General features: G+C 38.0%; 1 protein-coding gene across 8 annotated transcripts in view; it reads right to left on the bottom strand.

The window, feature by feature from the left end:
* Positions 1 to 27,312, bottom strand: part of THADA (THADA armadillo repeat containing) — a 150,310-nt gene that overhangs the window by 47,583 nt on the left and 75,415 nt on the right. For 6 of the 8 annotated variants that reach the window (XM_040059335.1, XM_040059336.1, XM_040059337.2 and 3 more), the window contains exon 30: positions 12,733 to 12,848. In XM_040059335.1, the coding sequence (XP_039915269.1) occupies positions 12,733 to 12,848 (116 nt within the window). Of the gene's footprint in view, positions 1 to 12,732; positions 12,849 to 24,812; positions 26,129 to 27,312 lie in introns of those variants that run through there. The other 2 variants (XR_005700031.2, XM_040059341.2) reach the window with 2 other exon arrangements.

Raw genomic sequence — 27,312 nt, forward strand, 5'->3', positions numbered from 1 at the left:
GCCTTAAGAAGCCAAAGCAATATTAATAAGGCCTATTTTTGGAGAGTTGTATTAGGCAGACTTTATTTCTATCCACCCTGGTTAAGCAAAGTTCTGTCCTGTATCTTGGGCATCCAGTTGCTGCCTAAGTTGTCCTTCTCAAATGTGTGTGAAAACACCACCAAGGAATACTCACGGAGTTGGGAGCTCAATCCATGAGAAAACAGAGGGACCGATCAGGCTCAGAAGAAAAACAAACCACAAGAGATCTCTCACAAACGGATGAAAGCAGCCACAAAGGTTTTCAGCCAACACGAGGAACCTAACGGGTCTACTGCACATCAGCTCCCTCAAAAAACGGAAGACTCGCTTATCACTCCGTGTTTTCAGTGGAAAGAAAATTTCCAGCGTACAAACATGCCCTGGGCAAAACATGGCTGATGCAACTTTTACTGAAGGAGAGGTAACAGCAACACTGGCATGTTTTTATTCTAGTCCAGCTTTTAAGCACTTACCACTTCATTTCAAGTATGTGCATATGCATGTTTTGATTTTAAAATGAGACTTTTCCAGCATAAAACATGCCAAACGTTTGTCCTTGGCTGGTTCCATTGCTCTGGTGATGCTAGTGAATTCTCATCCATATGTGCCAGACGGACACAACAGGAAATCCAGTTTTCCAAAACCAAGAAACTTCAGTGTTGTTCAGACTGTCATAGAAATCTCAATCTTGAAGACAATCAAACTGTGATTTACGTAACAGATCTAACAGCCAAAAATCACAATGCTGAACATTTCTAATGTTGCACTGCACAGTGTTTAACACGACCTGTTCATGCAGAACCTCAGCAACAAGAGTGGGAATAGTACAAGATGTTTCCTTTTTAGCACCAACACCAATAAAGTGGTGTTCTCATAAACAAGATTTGAGGAAATCTGTCTCCAAACAAGAAAGTCACAGCAGCAGCAAAAGGTGGGAGTCCAGACATGTGGAACAGCATTCCTTTTTTTCTGTCCAAAACTCAAATATTATTCATTTCCCTTCCAACCTGGTTAATAATGGAAACAAATACATCATATGCTCACTCCACACGATAAACTGTACATGACTCTGAATGGGGTAGAGCAAGAGATGGTTAGGACTCTCATATCTAAGGGTATATCCACCCAGAAATATAAAATAGCTATCAAAACAATATTCATACTATTGCACGCCTGTTCTAACAGCAGGCTAGCGATGCCAGGGCACAGATCCTGACCTGATTAAAGCAAGGTTTTGTCTATGCCAGCCAGGAGTTTAGTGTAACAACAGCACAGCTGGAAGTCCAAGAGCTGGCACCAAAGACCAAATGGTCACCTACATACTGTGTCCAGATACCTTAAATCATAATTTTCAGAAGATCAATTTGTTGCTTTGTGTTTGGATATAGAGCTTATAGTCAACCTGCTCCTGGAATCCTAAGTGCACTTAGGATCTTGCCCCACACTTTCTAGTACTCCTTCACAATGCTCTCACTTGGAGCTTGACTGTCCAGGTGGAAATAAAATTCAGGTCACAGGTAACTGTTGCATTAAATTTCACTAACAGCTAATACTGCAGAACGTTTCAACACATCTGACCAAAGAGAGGCCAAAGGCTGTCTGCCCTGAGTAACATGTGAAACTCAAGCACTGTCAACGACTGGACCTGCCAGGCAGAGGGAAGGAAGACTCCTGCAACAGCCAGGAACAGAAAGGATTACTACTTCAGAGTACTACTTAGCAAGAACAAGACGCAGAAAAAACATAATTCTAATTTAATTGAGGAGAACCAAATGATGATGGGAGGAGCTGCTGTGTCCCTATGAGATCATCCTATGAGGATAGGCTAGGAGAATTGGGATTGTTCAGTCATAAAAAGATTGCAGCCTTCCAGTACCGAAAGGGAGCCCGCAAGAGAGACTTTACAAGAACCTGTAGTGACAGAACAAGGGTGAATGGATTCAAGCTGAACAAGAGCAGGCTTAGATTTTATTTTAAGAAGAAATCCTTCACTGTGAGTGTGGTGAGACACTGGAAGAGGTTACCCAGGGCAGTTGTGCATGTCCCATCCCTGGAGGTATTTAAGGCCAGGTTGGATGGGGCTCCGAATCTCCTAGTTGAAGGTGACCCAAGCTCACAGCAGGAGCTGGAACAAAGTGATTTTTAAAGTCCATTTCATCCTGGTGACAGTATGATTCTAAGACCATGGAATTCCACAGACTATACAAGATCATTGAAAGACACAAGTAGAAAAAGTTAAAGGGACTGAAGATTTTAAAGTGTCTACTCTTTTTTTTTTTTTTTTTAAAGGCCCAAAGCTCTAGCTTAACAATATCTTCACTCTGATGGAACTAAGTGTCTTTTTTTTTTCTTACTATTTTAGGTAGGCCTGGCTGAACCGAAGAAAATCTGGAAACACAGGTGCCAGTTTGCATACTATAGACACTTCATAGCAGATTTCTGGAATAGATCCTGAAAATAAAAGTCTTCCAAACCTACTCAACTTCTTGTCATTAATGCTGAACAAGTAACTGGGGATAGAATAGACAGACTTCTTTGCAACTGCATTTTCCATTCCAGCAAGTGAATATACAATTTAAAAAGAGTTCAAGACACTTGCAGGAGGAAACCTTTTGTTTGCCTTTAAGAGTCCGGGGACTTTTTTCCAAAGAAAAAGGTTAATGGAGCTAAAGAGTCCGTTAAAATTCACATGCTCCCGTTCCCAGGCCTTTGAAGAGGCCTAGGTTAAGTACTTATAGAATATTATATGACCAGAGTAACAAAGAGCTATTTGTTTTCAACAAGGAACTGCCTGGTAGGTGAATGAGGAAGCACACCCTTCAGGAGATATTCCCTCTCTGGAGATGTAAATCAGACTGGGCAGGGTCAGAAGCTCCATGTGCAACACTGGGGTTTGCTCCAGCTGGCTTTGGCTACCCACAGTAGCAGTAGGGCTGCTTTGATTTCTGCTCTGCCTTTACCTCCTCTAAGTACCACTAACTGCAGCTTCGGTCAATGCAACTGAAATCAATCCTAGACTCTCACAGCTTGGAGCTCTACAAATATTATCTTTAAAACATTTGATTCACCTTTTATAGTTAAGTCATGCTGAATTTGAGGTAGTCATTGGTTTGCTTATTTTGGATGGCAAATCTAATGCAAACCAAACTGGCATTTATTGAAGAAATCAGCAATACGTGGTCACAGACCTCCTGTGTACTAGGCTCCCACAACTTCATTGCTTCAACTGTATCAGGAACACATGGCTTAACTTTTAAAATTAAGTTTCTCCTATATTACTGTTTAGTTTAAACAAGATCAGCATTAATGAATTAAGAGCAAATTACCTTCTTTTCCAAGAGAAACAACAAGGAGCAAAGAACATGGAAAGCTCACACATTTGACCTCAATTCTATCAGAACACTGGGAAAAAGACAATCTCTTGCTTTTGTACCCACTAAGGTTTGCAGAGGCTCTTAAACAGCATTTCTACTTATTAAAGGGCACTATTTATAACCATCCAGATTTCTGTATTTAAGGCAGGATGCCAACACCCCTTTATGGCAAGTACCAAAGAATTTTGATGCACAACTTCTGCAGATTCCCATTATCCTCCCAAACCCCCAGTTTTCAATGACAGATGACTTAAGAAGCTGACAGCTGTTTTATCATGGATCATTCCCCTTTTTCCACCTCATCTGAGGATGAGCAACAACTGCAACATTAATTTATTGTATTTGTTACATAAATACGACAGATACAAGCTAGTGATTATGAAATCAAAGCAGTTCATGTTAATGTTGATTGCATTAGCTTTTGGTTATTCTAAAAATTCAATGTTTTCCAAAGAGGTGGTTTATTTTCCTCATATTTTTCCTCATTAGGAAACAGATGTTAGAAAACTATTAGCAGAACAAGCACTATTTAATATACAGCAACTTACAATTTTTACTAAAAATTTAACAACGTAAAAATCAAAGCGTATTTTCCTCAAACTCTCAATAAGCACTAAGAAATTTCAAATGCAACATGCCAATGTCTCTTAAATAAAAATCCATAATATCTCTCTTGTGGATGGTTGATTGGATGGAGATTGGTTAATCTCAGCTCCAAACTTTAAAAACTGATGACAAGATTTGGATAATAAATCAAGTTGATGTAGAACTTTAGTCAAAATTATACAACTAACAAAGTCACCTACAAATCTTTGTATAAAAACGTCACAACACACCCTTAAGCATCAGGGTAAAGATGCCAGAGCTGGCAAGATTACAATGGCAACCCCTCCAAAGGTCAATTCACAGCTACCTTGTGAAGAACAGATTCATCTTAATGACTTGTATGACTGTTTTCATTTCAATTTTCAAAGTGATCAATTAATTAAATGAACTGCCAGCTCTTGTCTTCAATGAAAAAGTCACTGTTATTGAAATGCTGTAGGTTTCAGGAACCCTTGAGAAGGCTGAAAAGGATTAAAGTTCCTGGAAGGAAGACTTGTTCTTATGACTAAACTTATCAATATCATTTTAGAAAAAGCCCCATATTAAAAGAAACACATTCTTCTGTGTAAATGTGATTGTCAAAGAAATTTATATTTTAACTGGCAGAAAATAGATCAGCTTGCTGGTGATGAATTTAAACCCCAAATTCTCCTACCTTCTAGCCACCACTATTACATACAGTTTTTGATTCCAGCAGATTGACAGAATTTGTTCCCTGAACATCATATTCAAGTTAATGCAAAAGATGCAACTGCACAAATTCTTGTATTTCTGACCTTCGTAAACATTTCTGGTAAGTCAAAATTTTATGAACGATTGAGACTGGAATTTCATCTTTAGTTCTACAGGACAGGACAAACACAGGAAAGAATTTTGATTAAGTCAAACATGTCATAGCTAGTACTTGGGGATGGGATCTGTGCAACCTCCTATTATGAGTTTCCCACTGTACATTTGTCTTCCATAATCTCAGCTTTCATGGCTGGCACACTGGCAATTGAATTGGGTATACAGTTTATCTTTCCCTCCCTATCAACTCCTACCATACTCCTCGCTGAAGAAGGCATATCTCCAAAAGTATTCCTACTTCTGGTGGCCAGATTCTTCTGATATGTGACCTGCCACTGTTTTAACCTAAACATCTTCCAAAAACACCAAAAAGTGCATTATCTGTGATGTTCTGAGTCTTGATACAGTCAACTCTATATAATCCTCGAGAGCTGTCCATGGGGAGCTCTATCCTTGGAGGGCTGCTGATGAACCAGGCCAAGCTGGCTTTGTACTGACCACATTTTACCTGCAGCACGATCTGGTAAAAGATCAGTTGTCATTTACAGAGGCGACAAAGCTTATGGAAATCACTCCTACACATACAGCGAGCGGCTGATTAAAAGATTAAATCTTCTCCTGTTGTTTTGGTTATTAGCTTTCAAATTCTGCAGTATTCTAAAGACTGAGGTTTTTGGGGGTGTATTTGTTTAGAGGGCACCATTCATATTTTAATCTATTTTCTCTCAGAGCCCACATCTGTAGCACTGAATCAACATGCATGGCCTTCCTCTTGTCTTCTTAAGGAGACATTAATAATGGATTTAATTATTAAACTTTGTCCATAGCATTTTTAACCATGTAATACAAAACCAGCACATCAATGAACATCACGGCCAACAGACCTACATTTAATGGAAAGCATTTAAAAAAGTAATAATGAAGCCTGCACTACCAAGTAAACCTTGCTGATTTCCTGGAAGCGCAGGAACACCCGCATAGAAACAGAAATTCAAACATTACTAAAAGTGCATCTGCTTTCCTACTTTGGTGCCATTGAGATCTTCTCCAAGTAATTACCACGTGCACAGTCCCCTGACTTGCTTATTCTATAGGGACAGCTCATCCAGCATTAGTGCAAGCATTGTCTCCAAAGGGAGTCGCTAGCCTGTTGATTTAAGTTTTTCTACCACCCTCAAAGCCAGACTATTATGTTGTTATTAGTTTCCCTGGTAAAGACAGAGAATTTATTGCTTCAAAAAGAAGCTACGCAAATTATTTTTTCATTGTGATACCACCAAGAACATCCTGAGTTTCAGCCATTAAGAAAAATTAATTTATGCTCCAGCTGTCCTTGGTGAATGATACCGAAAGGCTGTGTTTTGTTGGTGTTGTTTTTAGCATACCTGATTGATAAAATAATCCTGGCTGTTCTCTTTTTTGTTCTCTTAATGAGAACCTCATGTGATTCCTGAGCAACATCCTAAAAACCTTAAGAGGTCAAATTAATCCCAGGTGCAAATTCAATGAATTTTACATAATTAACATCAGGGGACTTACGGAGAAAAAGCTATGAAAACTCTTATGTTTATGTACTGAAAAGCATTTTCAGATATAAGCGAGGATTTATGTCCAAAATTTGTAATTGTACATCATTTCTGTCTACTCCAAATGTTGCACTGGTGGAGGGAACACCTTAAATAACCTTATCCAAAACTTAATATTCCTGGAACGTTCCTATTTAAGTTAGGAATACACATATGAACCAGAGTCAAACACTATTTTATCTTATGCAAAGTATATCTTGAACTTCAGCCTGAAGTCCAAATATCTCTTCTGATACCCCAAGTGGATGTTCCAAAACAAGCAGTCACCAACAGCCTAAATAAACAGTTTGTAGCCATGTTAAGGATACTGTTATCAAAACTGGTGAAAGAGTGGACTTGGAGCAGCACAGAAACCTAAATTAGCCTGCTAAAAGCACGTAAGATTTAAATAAATGCCTCTAGGAATACATTTATGAACAATGACGTGCTATGACTGTCCTCAAAAACAAAGACCAACGAGGCTAAACAATGCCCTTGGGTTAGAACGTGCAGATTAACAAATTACTGGTGAGTCAGCACTAAGCCTCACAGAGTTCAAGAAGTGTTTGGACAGTGCTCTCAGGCACATGGTGTGATTCTTGGGGATGGCCTGTGCAATGCCAGGAGACGGACTCAATGATCCTTGTGGGTCCCTTCCCAACTCAGCATATTCTGTGATTCTGTAACCTGCTCATACTGGTATACCTCATTTTCAGCTGGAACAGGAGAACAAAAATTTCCCTTCACATTTTGTATGTGCAAGGGTAAACACATGAATTATTAGAAAGTTAAGTTTTCAATTTGAAACCTGCTAAATAAACTTCTGTGGAGAAAGGCTCAATCATTAAAACTATTTTCAACTTTTGAACTTGGCTGTACAACGCACACAGACCACTAACGAAGAAAGGTAATTAACTGCACTTCTCAATGTGTAGGTTTTAAAGATAGAAAGGAAGAAATTGAAAAATTAGAAAATAGGAAGATGCCAATTGCAGACATGGCACTGGAAGGATAAGAAGGCTCATTTTGATGTGGTAGAAGAAGAAGAGGCAATAGTACTAGAAGAAGAGAAGGACTTCTCTCTCTGCCAAGGAGGATAAATCTCATACTCTCCTCTCCCCACTTCTTGTTGTTCTGAAAAAAACACTTCCAATTCCCAAATAAGGACCACTTCAAAAATCACACAGAGGCTGCTTGCAAAGCTGCAGAGAGCCATGAGCATGTTGCACCCCTGTCTAGGTATACCTGCATGTGCCCCTGTTTTGTCTGTAATAGTCTGCTCACTAGAAGTTAGTACCGTCTCTCTTAAGAGGCAATGAGAAGAAAAGCATATTTAGTTACAGTCCTGAAGTCCTGAAACCACAGAGAGGCCACATTCTTGCTTTCTACACAGATGGCCTAAATGCACGTCACGTGAAATTCCTCCAAGGAAGGCCCTAAGACTAATGTCTACTGCCTATCTGCCTACTGTCACTCACATAGTGCTGCCAAAAGCGGAGGGGGAAAGAGATACAAGAGGCTTGATGGAGTGCCATGGCCATCAAAATTTGACAAGTTACCATACTCTGTAGGGCTATAAAATACCGATGAGATTTCCTCCATCAAAGGAGTCACAGCTGGATCATCGGAGACTCAGCTGGGGGAAAACCAAGCAGCACATATCTCAGCGAACCTCATTTTGAGCCTGTGCCTAAAATAACTTTTGCATGTATTTGTTGTGCGAGCTTGAATCTTGTGCAGGATCTATTTGTATTTTTAACAGTGCCAACCATAGAGCAGAGAGCTGTGAGCAGCAGCACTGCAGAGCACGGGTTATTTGGGTTATAAGAACCCCGCAGGTGGCCCGTTCCAGACGAACCAGAGACTCCTTGCAAAACGCAAAGCCAACTGGTTTTATACAAGTTTGTTCCCCACAAGTTAAGTTTCAGGAAAGCCACCTTCTTAGAAGTAAACTCTCCCAGTGCAGACAAGCTCTCAGCTAAGAAATGGCACATGGCTAGAGGTTAGCAGAGTACGTTATTTGATTTCTGGCAGAACCTCAAAGTCTTTTCCCCCTCCTGTGGTCTCCAATAAGTAGGAAGGCAGAAAAAAAAAATCCAACTCAAAGCGCTGAAAAGCAGCACCCCACAGCAAAACCGTGCAATGACATGATTTCTCAGATTTTCCAATACCAATACTTTGTCATGCCAAAGGCTACAAATTAAACAGGAGAGATGTTTCTGGGACTTCTGTACAACACATTACCAAATCCAAAGGCTGCTCTTCTTGTGTTCTGTATTTATGAAGCAGAAGGCATCTAGAGCTAGTCATGTAACTCCCTGGTATGCAGCTGAGCTAAAAACTACCTATTTTAAAAAACTGATTCATATGACAAAGCTTTGAACTCTTTCAAAGATTTAGCTTGATAAACTGAACATATTTTAAAGCTTTTATCAGTTCATTCCATCACCTAAGTTCTCCAACACAGCAGATTTTACATATTTTTTTAATTTCTGTTCTTCTCAAACACCCTGCATCTCCCACATTCACAAAAAAATGCACTAAACACTGGTGTGAAGGTGAAGGAAAGCAGTAACATTACTAAACCACTTTAGACTAGCAAACAGGTATATTCCAAAACAAAATAATAAACGACCAAGCAAAGTAAAAACATACAATTGAAGGGAAATATTCAGCCATCACCTCGAGAAGTGTATGGAAGGCAGGTCTCATTCAAAACATCAAAAATTAAAATACTGGTTCTGAAGACATAGAGAAGCTAATGTTTTGAAGATATTTAAAAAAAAAAACAAAAAACAAGGAGAAAAAGCAACCATGCCCCATCAGTATGAGAAGTCTGCCTTCACAACAGATAGAAAATACCAGTTTAAGAAATGAATGCTTTATGAAATTTGATTTGGAGAATGTGACCCATTATTTTATTCTCTAAACAAAAATCATGTTGGAGCATGAAGTTGAAAAAAGAGATTAGTATATTACATGGAATGTGCAATAGAATCTTGAGCTATTCTACACCAATAAATTCTGAGGAAATTACATTCTGGCCCTGAAAAGGCAAAGAAAACCCTAAAACCAAAACTCAAACAAAAAATAAAAAACAAAACAAAAAAACCCCAAACCATGAAGTTCAGGAAACCACTGAAGAATGATAATCTTTCTTCCAAATACACAGGCATGAGAACTAAGCCTCATTTTTAAGAACTACATATGCAATCCAAAGTTTTGTAATTCAAGATTCTCAGAGAAGTTTGTTCCATAGTACAAAGGAAGTACATAGTTGAAAGAACACCCGCAAGAACTTTACAGAACTAGCAAAGAAATGTGATTGAAAATTGATGTTTGGAAATAATTCCCTAGATTCACAAACCACTTTCCTGTTATTTTAACTTTTTTTAACCATTTAAGATTAATAGTGAGTGCCTCATAATATTTTTTCAAACAAACTCTGCCCTGCAGTATCAGTGACATGGTAAATTATCTCCTTATGAAAAAGACCGAAAAACCAGATGGGGATCCATTAACTTCTCTCTGTGGTGCTCACTCTCTTTGCCTGAACAGAAATAAGGTAAGAATGTCTGTAGATGACTGAGGGTCCAGCCAGCCATCACTCTCTGGCAGCAGCAGATGCATACCAAGAAGTCTAACGGGGCAAGAATAAAGTGCTGATTTCCTAACAGGCTCTCCCAACATCCAGAAACCCACACAAACACTAGGTTTCCCAACTCAGTTGTCACACAGCCTTCTAAAACTCCTCTAAAACAAGAAAAAGGAAAAGCAGAAACAAGACTCTGATACTCCAGAGTTGATCACAGAGCAGTTGTTCACCTTCACCCAGTCAACTACCAACAGTAAAGCTGCACACTGAATGCGGGACACTAAAACCACCAGGAAACACCACTACAATATCTTTGTTTGTTTGTTTGGGTTGCTTCTTGGAGGCTTTTTTCCTTTGTTTTTTTTCTGAATGACACCACACAATACATTTATCTCAAGCAAAAGTTAAGGGAGTTATGGAGGGCAGGATAGAAGGAAGGAAGGACACCTTAGCTCCAAGTGTGCAAGAATGATAAAAGTACTTTAGAAATTTGCAAAAATAGTTTCTCCCAGTTAAAATCCCCATGCTTTAAGTTAGTGTTGCGGGGCTGCATGCTCATAATACAACATTTTACTGTCTGGGGAGAAAGACATTCTAAAATCCTTTATGTATAGCATTAACTTCATTGTGGAAAACTATGACAAGGAGGCTACAACAAACGGATAAAATTAAAATGTGCTGCTGACAGGGAGTTGTATCAGTACACAGCTGTGACTTTTTACAGGCAAGTGAAAGAGAAAACACCTCTCTTCAGGAAAACACCTTTACTGTGCAGTAGAATTGCTTAGACAGGGCCTGAAAAGTTTTCATTTCCAGAGATGATAATAAAACAAACAAAAAAACTCACTAAAAACCTAACCAGACATCAATCAGTGATTCATGTACTTAAAAGGGTCGTTCCAAATAAATACTTTGGAAATAGAATTTATTTAAAATCTGTAATAAACAGAGCCCGGCCTTTACATATTTGCTGCAAAAGAAAGAGGTTTGAATTACTTAGCATGTGTGTCTTTCTACTGAATTTTGTCTCTAGTGTTTGGGTTCTTACTCCTTATAACAGTATCAGGGATTTTAATTTAGTTAGGCAAATTAACATTCTCATTTAAACACCTGAGAATGCTTATGCTGATTCAAGTGAAAAGGTCCACCAAATCCACCATGATGTCTCCAGTTGGGACAGAAAGCAGATGCACAGGAAATGGAAGCATAACAATAGTGACACTTGCCAAAACCTCTGTCTGAAGAATTCTTCTTGCTGAAGAATTTCTTGAGCCAATTGTGATGTCTACATACTCAGTAATCTCGCTGGACTTTCCTTCCATGATTCCCTTAAACCGTTGTTCAAAAATTCAGACAGGTTTAAACCCAAGACTTGTATCACAGGGTTCCACAGCCAAATTAAAATTACATTAAAAGCTTCATTAGTTGGTTTCTTTTACATCTGCCACCTTGGACAGAATGCTAATTTCCTGTCCCTTTCTATGTGACTCATATTTCACATCCCTCAGTTGTCCTTTTTCCGTGATTAAAAAAAATAATCTCAGCTTATTTAATCAGTCCCCAAGTAGAAACTGCTCTAAACTTCTCAGTCTTTATACTGCTTCTGATTTCTATTGTATCTTCTTTGGGATTTACACAATATTTAAATATACCACAGATTAATACACAAACACACATGGGTTTTCTGTGTTTTTCTTCATTTTTTTATGATATTTGCCCCCTCCCCTACTGGGCATTACCAAGAACAAGAGTAAAGTTTTTCAAACAAAAAATCTGTTCAGTCAACCACTCTTTCCCCAGGTAAAGTCCAGACTTTTTTCATTTTCCAACTATTTGCACCAAGTTTTATCTAGCATATCATCACTCTCGCTCTTTGAGCAGACTTCCATAATTCCCAAAGTATCTTCATTACTCCAACTCAGTTAACACTGACAGATTTCCCCCACCCACCAGACACCTCTCTTCTCCAAATCTCTAAGGATTTTGGTTTTGATGATCAGAAAATTATTCAGGTTTTATCAGAGATCCACATTAGCTGCACTGGTGGCCTCACGCCACAGTGCAAAATGTGGGATATTCCCAGTTATCTATCTGTGCAGGGACCTGTGCTCTTTGCTCACAACTGATTCCTTTAGAGTTTTGGGTAGGAATTCTCATGGGTAGAAATTCTCAAAAGCAATTGGTGAGATAAAGTAGAGAAGGAAAAATGGAAAGAAAGATGGAAAGAAGAAGAGAAAGAGAAAAAAGAGGAAGAAGAGAAGAGAGGAAGCAAGAAAGAAAGAAAGAAAAAAAAAGAGAAAGCGAGAAAGTTATATGTAGGTCACCTTAAAATGAACTTACGAAAAATGTTTCGAAATCTATCTTGGATTGTTTGTGAGCAGCTAAACACTTTTAGTTTAAACAATTGCTGTGACATTTTCCTACCGATTTTCCGTAAAGGTCAAAGTCAGAAAAATAGTAACATAAAAACCTCATATATGTGGCATATTTTTCTTAGCCAAGAAGCAACAGTTATCCTCAATTTTCTGTTTCTGTAGGAATGTTCATTCACAGTTATTTTTTCTTTAATGACTGGACTATAATGTTTTTCTATCCTTGCTTTTGGAAAAAAAAAAAAAACCTCCTTGATTAAAAATCAGCAAGCCAATAAGGCATCTAACTTTTACATATTTCTAAACAAATAAATCTGTCCACCATGCTAAAATAATAACTTTAAAAATCAACCAGGTCTTCCATGCATATTAAAATGTGTTTATAAATCAGGTATTTTGTGTTATCTTACCTTTTAGCCAGCCACAGCTTGGTCCCCATGCAGGTAATGATGTCACTCAGTCCCTGCTGGAAGTCCAAACTAACAAACTGGTTTGATTCTAGGTACGACTGCAGCAAGTGAAAAACCTAAATTAAAAAAAAAATAAAAAAAAATTCAAACAAAGAGTTTCTAGCCAGTGATGTTCCTTCAAATAACTGAAAGATGAAATTCATCTTCAAAATAAACAACCATTACTCAAGGAAAAACGCATATTCACTTGGCCTCAGCAAATAATATCCTTAAATCTTTAAGTTGCCCCATTTTTAAAAATGCATTTTTTGCACAGAACAGAAAGTGCTGGAAGATGTTAACCTCCATGAAGTGAATAGAAGGCAGCTGGATGAACACTGCTCCTCTGGCCTTTTCCAACTTAAGCATCCCTCCACTTTCAACTTTCTTGTTCCCCAGTGCCAGCACAATTGCCTGTATGTTCTCAGAGAGCCTGCTTGCAATTTAAAAACAGGTTTTTCCAAGTAGTATTGAATATACAGAAAACTGTTAAGAAAAAAAAAAGCTAAAAAAAGTACAGTTATCTAAGCATGAAATGAAAATATTGGGTAGCGTAAGAAAGCTGATAGCAACTGCACAGTGGAAAGTGTCTCTCCAAGCCCAGCCCCTGTAGTGCCCATCCTGCACGTGGCAGAGGGTGTGTGACACACACTTGGCACAAGTGACACCACCCATATCATCCCCACCTGGTTAGAACTTTTCCCATTCACACACAAGTGAACAGGAAAGACTCGGGTGAGGCAATTTCCAAATGGAAATGCATGGAAATGTGTGTTGCAGTAGTGAAGCCTACCTAATGGAAAAGATCTTACTCAGCATAAGGAATTTTGCCTAACAGCTTCAAAACTGGAAATACTGTTCGCTTACACAGCTAAGTTACATTTACAGAAAGGGTTTCCGTGCAAATTGAGTCAAGTTCATCCCCCATTATTTACTGAAACTGACCATGTGCGGAATTTAGAAAGCTCAAGAGATATTATCAGACCATTTCCAAAAATACATATTGTGAGCATTTTATATGGAAAGACTCTTGACATGTGAGGGTATTAGCACTTCATAGTTGCAAAGTGACAATTTAATGACTAATGGATCAAGCTGGGGCCTTCACTTCACTTTGGGAAAAGAAAAAACTTTGTATCCAGATTTTTAGATCCCAGATCTTGATTTTCCACATTCCAGCTGTCATTTGCTCCAGGGGTTATATTTTTTTGTTTGTTTGCTTGTTTTGGAAACACAATTACTGCCACATAGCATTAACTTGACACAATTTCATCTGGGTTTTTTTTTGTGAAATCATTCAAGTGGAAAAACAGCTGCAGTCGTTTCAAATAAGCACAGAAACAGGAGAGATGTCAAGAGACTATCTAATCCATACAAACACTGAGGGAGGGTCTAAACATTCTTTGATGAAACAAATGCCTGACTGACCCAATCCTGAAAACAGCCAAGCCTCCTCCAGTCTTCCACCCTCAAAATGCAAGCTCTTGAGGTAAGGTGCTCCTGTCTGCTCCCACCACTGCCCCCATGGCAAACAACTGTTCTCTGGACACTATTCAGTCAGTCTAGATTTTTTCCTAGTGAGGCACTTATTAAACACAGAGATCCCACTGGGGCCCTTTGACAGGAAAATGAAATAAACTCTCATCTCCCTTTGTTAGCAGGTGTTCTGTAGGCAAGACACATCCTGGAGAAGTAGCTTGTCTTTTGTGTTTTTTAATCTTCTGAAATCCTCTGAACACCATTTTGCTGAGAGCATCTTTCTAAGATGGCCTTTCCAAGATATTTTTGAATCTTGATCTTTTTCTAAAAAACACTCTGCAGAAGTGCAAGCTTGCAAACATTTCAAAGTGTCACCAGAGATGTCTACCTTGAATTTTCTCCTTTAGTCTGCTCTTGCCTGTGCAAGTTTGATTATAAAAATGGTTTACCTAAGCACCTACTCATTTTCTTCATGAAAACCAATGCACTAAGCAGCCACTACTAATAGTTTGTCTATATTTTTGTGGCTTGCCCTTAATACCTGTTAAGTCATAGACACGACAGAAGAAAAAGAATGAAAATGGAAAATAATATTTATGCAGAAGCTCTTATTGCTTTTTATATCCTCTGCTAATTGAAAACCATTTGGTGCCTTAACATTTCCAATTTTATTCTTCTGCGCTTGTGCTCATTTCCAGGAATGACAATGGATTTACCTCTAAGCAATAATATAAAATCTGTTTCACAACTATGAAAGGCTATCACATTTTTTCCTAGAAGCTTAAATTAATTTAATCTCTTCTGCTCTGAAAACAACTCTCCAAGTGCCTTCCATGTAGAGGCAGAGGAAGCCTAAGTAGTTTGATAGTTCAAGCTAAAGGTCTTGAAAGAGAAAGAAGAAGGTCAAATTGGTGGGTTTAAATTTGTCCAGGTAGGAAATTCAGTACTGAAAACGCAACCAAACTCCTCTGGAGTTAATTCTTTGTATGAACCAATCCTTTCACCACTATTCAGATGGTAAAAGCCACGGGACGTGAGTCCTATTTAAACAGTAGAATTAGAAGTGCAACTCACATGAGAGTTTGATGCACTCTTGAAAAGTGCTTGCACCCATCAAAGAAAATGTCCGACTACAATTTAGCCTGTACTGACTTTTTTTGACATACATAAAATCCTGGTTTTCTTGTTATTTCACTGCAAGCCCTTTGTCTTTTATTCAGGCACCCTCACCAAATCTTAGACACCTAGAAAGTTTTCCCCACAAAAATTCTTTTCTCAGCCTGAGATTTTAGAATGCCTAAGCTAAAGTGGAAATGGCAAATAACATCAGCATATTTTATACAAAGCCTTACTTTATGTAAGCTAAAACCAGAGGCAGCCAAAAAAGCAATGTGTAAAAGCTAACTTCAGTAGTTCTTCACTTCCATCACATGTGACACGTCATTCTTTGCATTCCATGTGGCTTCCATGATCTAAGACTACAAGCCAGGCAATTTTTGCATGAAGAGGCAGCAAATTTTACAAGACTGTTTGATACAAGTTATAAAACAGAAAGGCTTGCCAGCATGTGGCTCTCCTCAAGTCCAAAATACATGATTTAAAATCCTCTGCTGAATTCCTCACACATAAATACAATGAGGTCATGGTGCTCCTTGTGTACATGGTTGATTTTTATTACACAAAGGCAATATATTAATGATTTTTTTTTTTTTTTTTCTTTTTAGGGGTTGTTTTATCAAAGATTTACACTACCTGTGGAGGAAGGTTTACGAAAACTCACTGGCTGACAGTGGTTCTTTTTAATAGATACAACACTTCACTGAGACAAGGTATTGTCCATAGTTCTGTGGAATCCTGCATTAAAGATGGTGAATTCAAGGACACCCAGAAACCTTCTCCTCCTCCTCTATGCAGGCTGTTCAGGAGCCAGGAAAATACACCAACAGGACAGCAGAGACTGTCCATCAACCTGGACAAGAGCTGTTAAAAGTACAAGACATGGGAAGTCCAGATACATGGATAAATGATGGGCAACAGCGTCCAGTGATTCTAAGACCACTTGCTCCACAGGGTGCTAACGCCGAGTCAGCACATCCTACACTGCTCCAGGTAAAACCACCTGCATGGGAGGACTACTTAGTGCAAAATAACACAGAAAAAACCCAAACTCTCCCAAGCCACCCCAGGCGTGACACCATATCTAATGAGCAAAACCCAACTTCGCTGGATTTTGCACATTAGGATACAGTGTCACACCTGGTCAACATAGCCATGCTCTTCAGCCATTCCCAACTTCCAGTACTTTCAACGTTTCACCCTGGTTTTTCAGCTGTAGAAGCCTCAAGAAAAGGAGAAAAAGCAGAGAAGGGAAGGAAGAAAAAAAAAAAGGAACAGTCAGCTTGGTTCCCCACTGGTCAATCTGCACACGTATCCTTCTGTCCTGTTCACATCCATCCCCTACTCAACACCGTGCTTTCAGATGCAGCACTCTGTCGCCCTGCCATGACATGAGAAATCTGAGTGTTTTCTTTGTACCCAAGCAGGCCTTAAGACATAACATCTGCTATTTTCCAAGTGTTTATTTTGGATGATTAAGTGAAAAAAACCCACATAGCTTAAAAAAAAAAAATTATTAGACATCAGCTAAGTCAAAAATGTAAATCATGTGAAGCAGGAAGAGACTTTTTCCCCCCCACACTAACTTTAATGTGATATGCAGCATATCATCATCTCTAGGAGCTCTCTTACCAGCTTGAAATGCTGGGAAATACATAATTAAAATAACGAAGCAATGTGACGGAGAAAAACTTGTATCAAACACAAAATTTACCTAATGCAAATTTATTTTTGGTGCCAAAGTTTTCCTGCATATAAACAGAGACACTGAAAATACAGTACAACCTTTCAACAGCCACAAAGTTGATCTAGCATGACACTTTCTAACAAATTCAAAGCAACATTTCATAGCACTAACAATAATTTTACAGAAGGAACTAAGGCTTCTGAAATTCATAATAAACTTTTAATTTCCAACAAAAAACTATGATTAGGTTGATACCTGGTGTATATGAGCACATGTTTGCATTTGAAAAAAAGCACATTCTTCAGCATGTTGCTGCCCCAAGTGCCTTTTTCAAACAATGAGATTTTCCAAAAACAGGAGGTTATCCAGTTGCACACTTCACAGTGAAATAGCAACACTGAGCTTTCCTCCCCGCCTTAAGATGACCCCAAGCAATAAAGACTTTTTCATGCATGCCCTCAGCTATGTTTGGATGAAACTAAGTATACAGTACAAGTATTCACATTCCTAAGTGCAAAACTGAAACAATGCTCGCAGTGTTCATTGCAGTGCTTACTGGGGGGGAAAAAAAATACAAACCAAAAAACCAAACTAACATCACCCGAAACTTTACATTCTCAACATATATCCTTTAGCTCCCTATCAAAATACAAAGAACACAGATGTTTTAGCAGCTGAAAGAAAGCACTGTGTAAATACTGAACTTTCAAAAATATGCCACTCACCAAGCTATGAAGGTTGAAGTAACGTGGGAAGGCAAAATAAAAAAAGGCGTTTGCAAAATGGCAACAGTAAGAAGTATGTGGGTTTTCAGAACAGCCCCATCAAAAGCTTTTGCCTGAGTATTAACTTGCTAGTAAAAAACCAAAAACCTCAAACATAATTTTTCTTTTCTTCTCTCATTTAAAGGCAGATAAAATTTTATTTTTCTTCTATGATAAATCTAACTGCCAAGTTATCTCTGTATTCAGAAACTTAGGTCCAATTTTTTTTTTTTTTTTTTTTTACTACTACTGGCAAGCTGCTGTGACAGGTGAAGGCCTTTTTATAAGTATGATAAAAAGTTCAAAGTAACAATAATTAGCTCCAGGGAAAAACAAGTCTTAAAAATCCCTTTTTTCCTTAAAGATGAGAAGTGCTAGTGTGATAATTATAATGGGACTAAAAACCTCATCTACCACCCCGTTTTCCAATAAGATATCCACGCAAAAATAGATGGGAGAGTTTATCTGTTTACCACCCTGCTCTGTCAAAAATTGGTATTTGTGGAAAAGAAATACAATGTTTTATCACCAGAGGGTCTGGTATGAACCCGATGCCTGCAGTCCACGCTGATCTCCCAGACAAGAGCAGCACACTGCAGAGCTTAAAATGAGTCCAGAACCACGGGGCACCAAGGTGAGGCACCAGGCACTGATGGTGGCACCCTGTGCTTGTGTCCTCATGACCCAGACTGTTACACTGAGGTTTAGCAACTCTGTGAACAGATCAATTCTATTACAGTTATTAAGGATATTCTTCACCTGAGGTATTTAATTTACGAGAGAAGTTTTTATCTGGTGTTTATGGCAGAGAGTAAATATTCTGAATTTATTTCCCCATTTAAATGGCAATATACTGAGGAGGAATTTCAAATGTTTATCAATTCTCCTGTCATCCACAAATGTGTTAGGAAAGCCATCATTCTTTTCACAGTCCTAAATCATTTAGATATACCAAATTAATATAGTCATCACTCCCTTTGTTCCTACCATTTCCTTTCTTAGAAGTCTTTTCATTACATAATAGCAGTTTCACAACTAACAGGTCAGATTATAATTTCTGCCAGAGATACATTATATGATTGCACATGAATATTGCTTCTTTAAATCTGTCTTTGCATGAACTAATAAACTCAGTCTGAGGTTCAACTATTTCCTTCTGCAAATAATTTTATGAAAACTGTATAAAATCTTTTTCTTTCTTTAAAGCAACAGCTGGCTCACAATTCAATTTTTCCAGAATTTTAGCTTTGTTTTGTCAGCACATTTCATTATCTAATTACCCAGTTTTGCTTTATTATTCATGAGAAATTATACCACTTGAATCCCTCTTCCAAATATATCCAACAAAATTCATGAAGCTGGGTTTATACATTAATTAAAAGCTGTTTTGATTAAAATGAAGGCAAGCATGTTTTGACTGAATTAAGTAAAAAAAAGGCTTGAAAACACCTAAATTAATGAATAAAAACACAATACCAATACAGTTAACTCTGTATAACTCAGCAAGAATAACACAGCTATTTAATCATCTGAAAATGATGAATGTGCCAAAACTAATGAAAGTTAGAAGATGTTGAAAGATAGCAAAATTGGTTTTTTTCTCAGTGACAGTCACATACCACAAAATATCCATCATTAAAAAGGCGTTCTTCACGTTTAACATAAACCCATTTCTATCTAAAACAAGCCCAAAAAATGTAAAACTTCACAGACCAAAATTCTTACAATACAATTTTTATTAGGTTCTTCTCCGGGTTTTTCTTCCTATTTTAGTCAGGATGAAACCGAATTGCAGTTTAAAATTTGTGTATGTGACTCAAAATTTTCATTAGGACAAAACAAAACAATGAGAAGTTTGCTGCCAGGATACAGTAGATTCATTTTACTTGGAAGACCCAGCTGAATTTTCACTTAGAAGTACATGGTTTGCCTATTCACACAGAAACCCAATATGATGTCTCACTTTATCATTATTAGGATTTTTTTACCCTAAGGGTTTAAGATCCTTTTCACGCTGTCATTCAACTAACGGTACACGTGCTGGGCAGAGAAAGCCAACCAGGACTGGCTGGTGAGCAAAGAGAAACCCCAGTAAGCACACAGGGCTAAGAAAAGGCAAATCTGTGCGTCTCACACACATCCTCCTAACCAGCCAGCCTGACCAGAGATGAAAGAGGCTACTGTGGAGCTGGTGGCATTTCCACTCTCTGCAAACATTCCCATTATCTTCCCACAGCATGAAACCAAAACCTGCAAGTCTAGAGAAACGAACAAACCAGACTGCTGGGAGCAGTCGGGAGTTGTCCTCAGCCTGTATTTCTGATCAGAACAAACAGCAGGAAGGACACAATGATGTCTCTTCTTCCAAATCTGCCATCCTAAAAACTCACCCATCGTTGTCTTAATCCAGCTGCCTCAAAGGATATAAAGTTACACATATACACACTCTGGCTTTCTTTTCCCTCTTCCTTTTTTTTGAGGGGTGGCAGTGAAACAATTTGAAATTGTTTTTTTTCCCCAGGTCATGCCTTCATAACAGCTCTCCTGTACATGCCCACATGAAGGAAACAAATGCAAATAAAAGACCAAGGCACACATTCCTGTCTACTGAGGGATAGTTACAATTAGGAGGAATATTGTCAGCTGCCCACTGACACAGAGAAGCTGACATGGTAAGAGACACAGTATGAACGTGTTTATCTAGAGCGCTCAGAAGTACACTGCCACTTGACCCTGCAGCTCTGCTGGTTTCAGCAGAGGTGATCTTCTGCCTCAGGAATGTCTGTATTAACATACAAGCTGAGAAAATAATTAGAAGTAAGCTAAATTAATTTGCTGCTTTTAGTTCCCAAATTCACATTGTAAAATAAAGTGAAGTAAAGCTTGCAGCTACAGAAAATTATTTACCTCTCTCAACTACTGATTTAAAACTTAGAGAGGAGAATATATATATATATATACAGGTCTCTCTCAAACAAAAGAAAAATACTCAGTATTTTTAAAGTCTGAGGAATAATTTAACACATGAAAAGTCCCAGGGCAGCTAGCTATAAGTAGGGTAATTAAAAAAAAAAGGTGATGTCTTCCAAGGCCATATTACAACTTCTAAAAGCTTTTCCCCGTTTGTACATTGTCAGACATAATCTGTGACTGTGCGTGTCTCTGTGCATGAGGTTCAACTTCCATTGCTTCCTCTTTACAAGAATTTTGTCATCATTAATGGCCCCATTTGCATCTGAGGAACTCAATATTACCAACTGCACTCCTTTGTTTGAACTCTAAGCCAACATTTCAAAGCCTACACAACTTAGGTCAGATTGATTGCTCTTCCATGGCAGGGATTGCTGCACCTCTGAGTTCAAACAATAGGGCAAATGTCCCTCCCTTAAAGAAAATTCTCATAGTTAGATGCAGGTAACAAGGGGAACATCGGGGACTACAGCTATGCAGATCCATCCAACACTGTCCATGTTGGTGCCCCCAGCTCAAATGCCAAACTCTTCTGACACAGAGCAACACAGCTGAAGGCAAGTAGAACTCACAAGAATTTTCCTCTGTCAAAATCATCCCTATAAAAAGGAACATACAACTGAAACATGCAATAAAAGTAACTTTATGTCTAGACAGCATAGCTGATGGGTGGGCTTAACCTGCAGATGAGTTATATTGAACTCCAAGCATAAACATTAATAACAAGTTCAGTTTTACAAGGGCAGTACATAAGACAACTGGAAAAAGCAAGATGCATTCAATGCAAACTCTTTCTTCTTCTTTTTATTACAGCAACATCTAGAAATTAATTTGTGTGAGAGGATCCCACTTAGCTGTAACATGTGAGAAAAAAGACAATCCTCAACTCCACAGCCCTCCTGTACTTTCAGTGTCACTGGACTACACTGTTCAGCACAGGTATGTGTGGATACAGCCACTTTCCTCTGAGGAAGATCATCTGAGAGGGAAGAGGACTGGCTCCCTGAAATACACAACATCTCTTTACTTATTTTCCATGAATGATGTAGAAATAAAGCTTTTACTCATGAAATCACATTTTGTTTCTCAATATGACCCGTCGGTCCCATATTATAAAAGATTACAGAATAAAGTCTTGCAGGCAAGGAAACAGAGATTAAGTGATTTATTTGAAATACATAAAGGATGAATCTCAGAGACAGAAAATTCAGATCCTGTAAAGGTCCAGTTCACAGATAGTAGGTATATGCATGAGAATTCATGGGGGGGAAAAAAGCACCAAAATTATGCTTTTAAGCATATTTTTTTGGAAGCACTTGGCTCTTCAGAAGACACAGAGGGAAAAATACCTAAGTATCAGTACGATATAGATTGTACAACCAAAACTGCATTGAAAATATCAACAGTATTTCCTCAGTTCTGCCAATTTTGGACCACTGATCTTCCTCAAGTTTTTGAAACTACGAAGTTCACAGAAACATAAAAAACTCACGATGAAGTTTAAACTACAGCAAATGCGTGAATCATGCTACTGCTGAAGATCAGCAGATTCTTGCCTTACACATATGGACAAGCTATTTATAAATTTTCACTTCCCATCAGGCTCAGCATGATGTCAGCTTACAATAACAAGTTAATGTTAATGTTTTCCAGTAATTTCCACAGTGCCATTTAACTGCAAGTGCCCCAGCCAAGGTAAACTTAAGGGCAAAGAAAGGGCTAACTGCATAATCAGGGAGCAACGTTAATGAATTTTTCATCTCTGCTTTGAACATTTGGAATTCTACCTGCATTTGCCTTTTGTTCCCAAAGTTTAATCTCACTAGTCAGCTGATTACATCTCCCCCAAACAGCTCAAGTATTCCTTCTGATTTTAATTAGTGACAATGCTTCATTGCCTTGTGGATTTTTTCCCCAGACAAACAAGCATCCTACACTATCGCAGCAAGTGCCAAACTCAAAACTATCAAACATTTTTCCAAGCTCTAGTAGGAGCATGCACTTTTTTTTTTTTTTACAATCAGCGGCACCACAGCAGATGAACACAGCCTTTGTGAATTCACCAGTAACAGACAATATCCAGAATAAAATGATGACACTTTCTGGGGCTCCTCTCTTCAGAGGAATTAGAAGCTGGCCAGAAAGAGCTGTTCTTTATTGTTATTTTTTCCCCTTCTCTCTTCCACCTGCATGCAATTGCTGTGTTTTTGACATAAGGGAATGTCAACAGCCACAGTTTTTATGTCAGAAAAGATTTTTTTGAAAAGCAAGTCCTTCCAACACTTTCCCTTATCCAAGAACCACCTTCTCCAATATTTGCACATGCTTGCCTTTGATTTTACTATCCCAGGGGAGTACAGCTGTCTAATTGTCTCAAAGAACAGTTTTTTAAAGCCACTTAACCCTCTATTCAGCTTTGGATATTGAACTGCACAGAGGTTGTTGCCTTCTGAACACACTGGTGCCAGTGGTAGATATTACCATGCCTACCACTTTTTTGACACCACATCCTGCTGAAGTTTGACAATTTCTTATGAAAGCAAGCTTCCCATTCCCTTCAGTCACGTCAGTTAGGTTAGCAAAGGCCTGATACTGAAATATTTAAGTTTATTTAAATAACATCCAGATATCTAAATCTTATTTGTTTTTGCTGAAATGGCTCCAAGAGGACCACCAGCTGATTTGTGGCAGCTGCAACACGCAGCAGCCAGAGGCCTAGTGATGATCAGCTGCGTGTGGACTGCTGTGCACAAGCTGTTTGCAGAGCATAAGTCTACACAAATCCTCTTGGCATTAGGGCCCCAAAACCAGCAATGAGAATAACAACTAGGCACCCATTTCACTAAATGCCAGATTGGTTTAAGGCAGCTGAAAACCACCCTGCATCAGCGATGGAAGGGACTAGTAGGATACTTCATACCCTTTTTCGTTCAAATAAACACCAAACTCAAGTGGTAAGAGTATCTCAATGGGCTCTTCACTGTTATCCCTTTGCAATCAGTACCAATCTGGTTGTGCTTGTGTTCACTTCCACCCATCGCTCCCCAGGCCAGGTCCTCCTGCTTCTGTATTTTACCAGTGGCTGCAATTGCAAAATCACCCACTAAAATCAACAGTTTCTTTAGTTAACAGATTAAACACTTTATTTTACTACCTTTAGATAAACTAAACCAGAATCCAGAGAGAGCTTGTGGTTTCAAGTCACTTCGCAGTGAATTTGGCAGAAATGTTTGCAGTACTTTGTTCATAATCTCTGACACAAAACAGCTAAGACATGCCACACACTGAATGGCTCCTCATCACACAGATCTTGTGTGCACCTCCCTCATCACCTTTTTTATAGAGGCTTCTGTTCCATACCCTGTCCTCAACCCTGATCACAAAGCATCCACTGGTTATGCTAATTAGGCTGGGGATTGACAGTTTATGTTGAAGAGTCATCCCATAAAGCTGTATATTTTTTTTGGTTTTAAGCAGTAAAATTTACTACAGAGCTAAAACCACAACAAAGCACATATAGCAGTATGAAGTACGACTGTTTCAAATAAACTCAAGTGCTACGAATATTTCAATTTGGCAAAGAAAGACAACAAAACGAGCTAGCAAGAAAATGTCAGAAGTTAAGGAATACACAGAGGTAGTTTAAGAGTCTACTAAAATTCCACAAAATCCCATGGTTTAGCTGTACTTGTTAAAACAGAATAACTTTATTTGAGACCAAGTTTCCTCCTCCCTTCCCCAAACACCACTATGCATTTTCTGTGTACTTGATCAGTCTTGTTGGCTTCACAACACATTAAAAATTATCAACAAGCTGCAAAAGGGGAGCCCACCTATTTATAAATTTATTTACTTGATATTAACAAGGATGAGTTCTCTTCTAGTTACAAGTAACAGAGTAAAAGCTCTGTGTTAAACAAATTAAAAGGTAAAAGTAAAATACTTATCGGCAACATTACAATTTTCACTACATAGACCTGTGAAGAGATGCCCTACAGACAGCACTATTTACAAAACAGCAGCAATACTGAGTATGAATGTTTTGTATTACAAACCGTGAAAAAAAAATGAAAAAAAATATATGACTGACTCCCAACTTCCAAGCCTTTCTTCCTGTTGTCCTATCCAATCTTTATAAATATCACTGATATAAAACCAAATTAAAAGGTAACATGCAGATGGAACATTCATTCCTCTGAAAGGAAAAGGTTGATGGAAAAACATTAGCAAGACTTAACTAGTCCAAGAGCTGATGGAAGAAACGTCTCCTTTCTGAGAAAATCTAATAGCCTACTGCACTCTGAGAGCAAAAAACCCATGAAGTTACTCCTGTAATAACTTGAGAGCTGGACATGATAAGTTTAGGAACATTTGTAACTTGACTTAGGAAATATTTAGGATGAGATCATTTATTTGGAGCATGTGATCACAGAACTTCAAAAATTCAACTTTACAGGAAATTAACTTCTTCAACTGTTCGCAAAGTACCACATTACACAAGACCGAAAACAGCTTTAAATGTCATTAGAACTATTAACTCTTGTGTCAAGTTGGATTAAATGACGATGCTATATATTCAATGTATCTGTCTGAAACACTAACAATTTTTTTTCTTCTCTATAAGCACAATAGGGCTTTTCAGAAAAATGAAAAATTATGAAAATTAAACAACTCTAAGAGCTACATTACTTTCTAGTTATATTACCTTCTTTAATACTGTGTCTCTACCACTTTTACCAACACTTCCTATTTTTTTTAGGGAAAACCACATTCTCCATTTATTGCTAAAGGCAGTGTGATGTTTCAAAGATAGCACTTTTTTACTCACCAGTGATCACTGAGTACCAAGAAACTATATTGTGTGTATTTCAAAACTAGTTAAACATAAAAAGCTCACTTTGGCTTTCATCAGCTTTTTCTCACTTCCAGCAACTGAAGATGTTGGATGCTGCAATATAATTTTTAAATGTTTTTAATTATTGCACAGTAATCCAAGAGAAAAAACTACAGTCAGAACTGTATTCCCTCCTCAGTTCCTAGTATCTACAAACCTATTTTATTTTGATTAATTTTACAGTAATAGCTTACAATATGATAATTCAGAAATATAATTTACAATTATTGTCTCAAACCAGCAAATTAAAAAAAGTGTTTCCATTGCTGGAAGCCCTTGATGCACTTCATTCTATTTATGGCCACTTTTAATATCAGTACCGTCACGGATGTTTGAAATCCTACACGCTTAACAAGGCTCCCATATGAAAGTGGCACCCCGAGGTGATGACACTAAGTCTCTTCCTCTTGAAATCCTTCAGGATTTTCTATGGGCTGCAGTTTTATACTGTAAGACAGGATACACACACAGAGCATACGTTTTTTATTAGATGTTACACCAGGAAATAACAAAGTCTAACAAAAATCTGGCAACAGGCTGTATATATGAAGTCTTTCAGAGTGTTGTTATGTCCATCTCTACATCTTCCTGAAGCTTTTTTTGGAATGGGCAGTATTTACTAGATAGGGAAACAGGAGAATCACCAGAGCACACACATTTTTATGCTGATATTACTTACTTTTCTATTAACATATTAAACTAAAAAGTATTAAGCCTGCAGCATGTTTCACGTAATATACTGACAATGTGATTTAACCTTTTTTCTTTGTCTTGAGTTGGTCTGGGTTTGAAAGTGATTTCATTCCAACGAGCCAAGGCTCTACCTGGTTCTTTCTTATGGCACAAAATAATTCAAATGGTACAAAAAAATCAAGCACGCACTCAAGCATGACTCCACTTATATTTTCTGTAGGAAAAATAAAAATGAACATTGTGCTCTTTACATTTCCTGTTCTATTTGCCAGCACTGTCTGTTTCACCAATGAAACAAGATGGAGAGAAACTTGGAAGAATAAATGAAAGATTTTCTGCATTTTCCAAATGTGAGATGAGCACACGACAGGCATTTTGTTTGCTATAGAAGTGTTTTGTAGGGACTAAGAAGTTAGCCTTTCCTACCTATTTTTTTTTCTCTTTTAAGACTATAAATTTAATATTATAAAGCTAAACAAATGCATGCATTTGGACTGGTGAGAGGAAGAAAAGGTACTAAGAGAATTAACTATGCCCGAGTAAAACTCAGTATGAACTATAAATGCTCAATATCTTCCATTTATGTCAGATGTTTTAGTATTGAATTAAGTGATTTCTCAAAGTGAAAAGGAAGGTTCAATATTTTTGATGCATTTGCCAAACAGAGATTGAGACATTCATTGCAAATGTGAACATGTAGTGAATCTGAAGTTTATACTTCTGAATAAAATCAATATACAGATATATTTGGTCTGCATTTCTGACAGCATGATAATTACTCCAGTGCAATAAGCAACAAAATACCACAACAGCAGCTATTCTGTAAGAGAGGACGAGACCCAAAACAGAGATAAAAAGGAGCAAACATCTGAACCAAGAGCTGATGAGAGGGAGTTGATAGTGAGAGTGCCAGAGGAAACAGGGTAGAGATAACAGAG

This window comes from Hirundo rustica, chromosome 3 (assembly GCF_015227805.2).
Source record: "Hirundo rustica isolate bHirRus1 chromosome 3, bHirRus1.pri.v3, whole genome shotgun sequence".
Taxonomy (NCBI): Eukaryota; Metazoa; Chordata; class Aves; order Passeriformes; family Hirundinidae; genus Hirundo; species Hirundo rustica.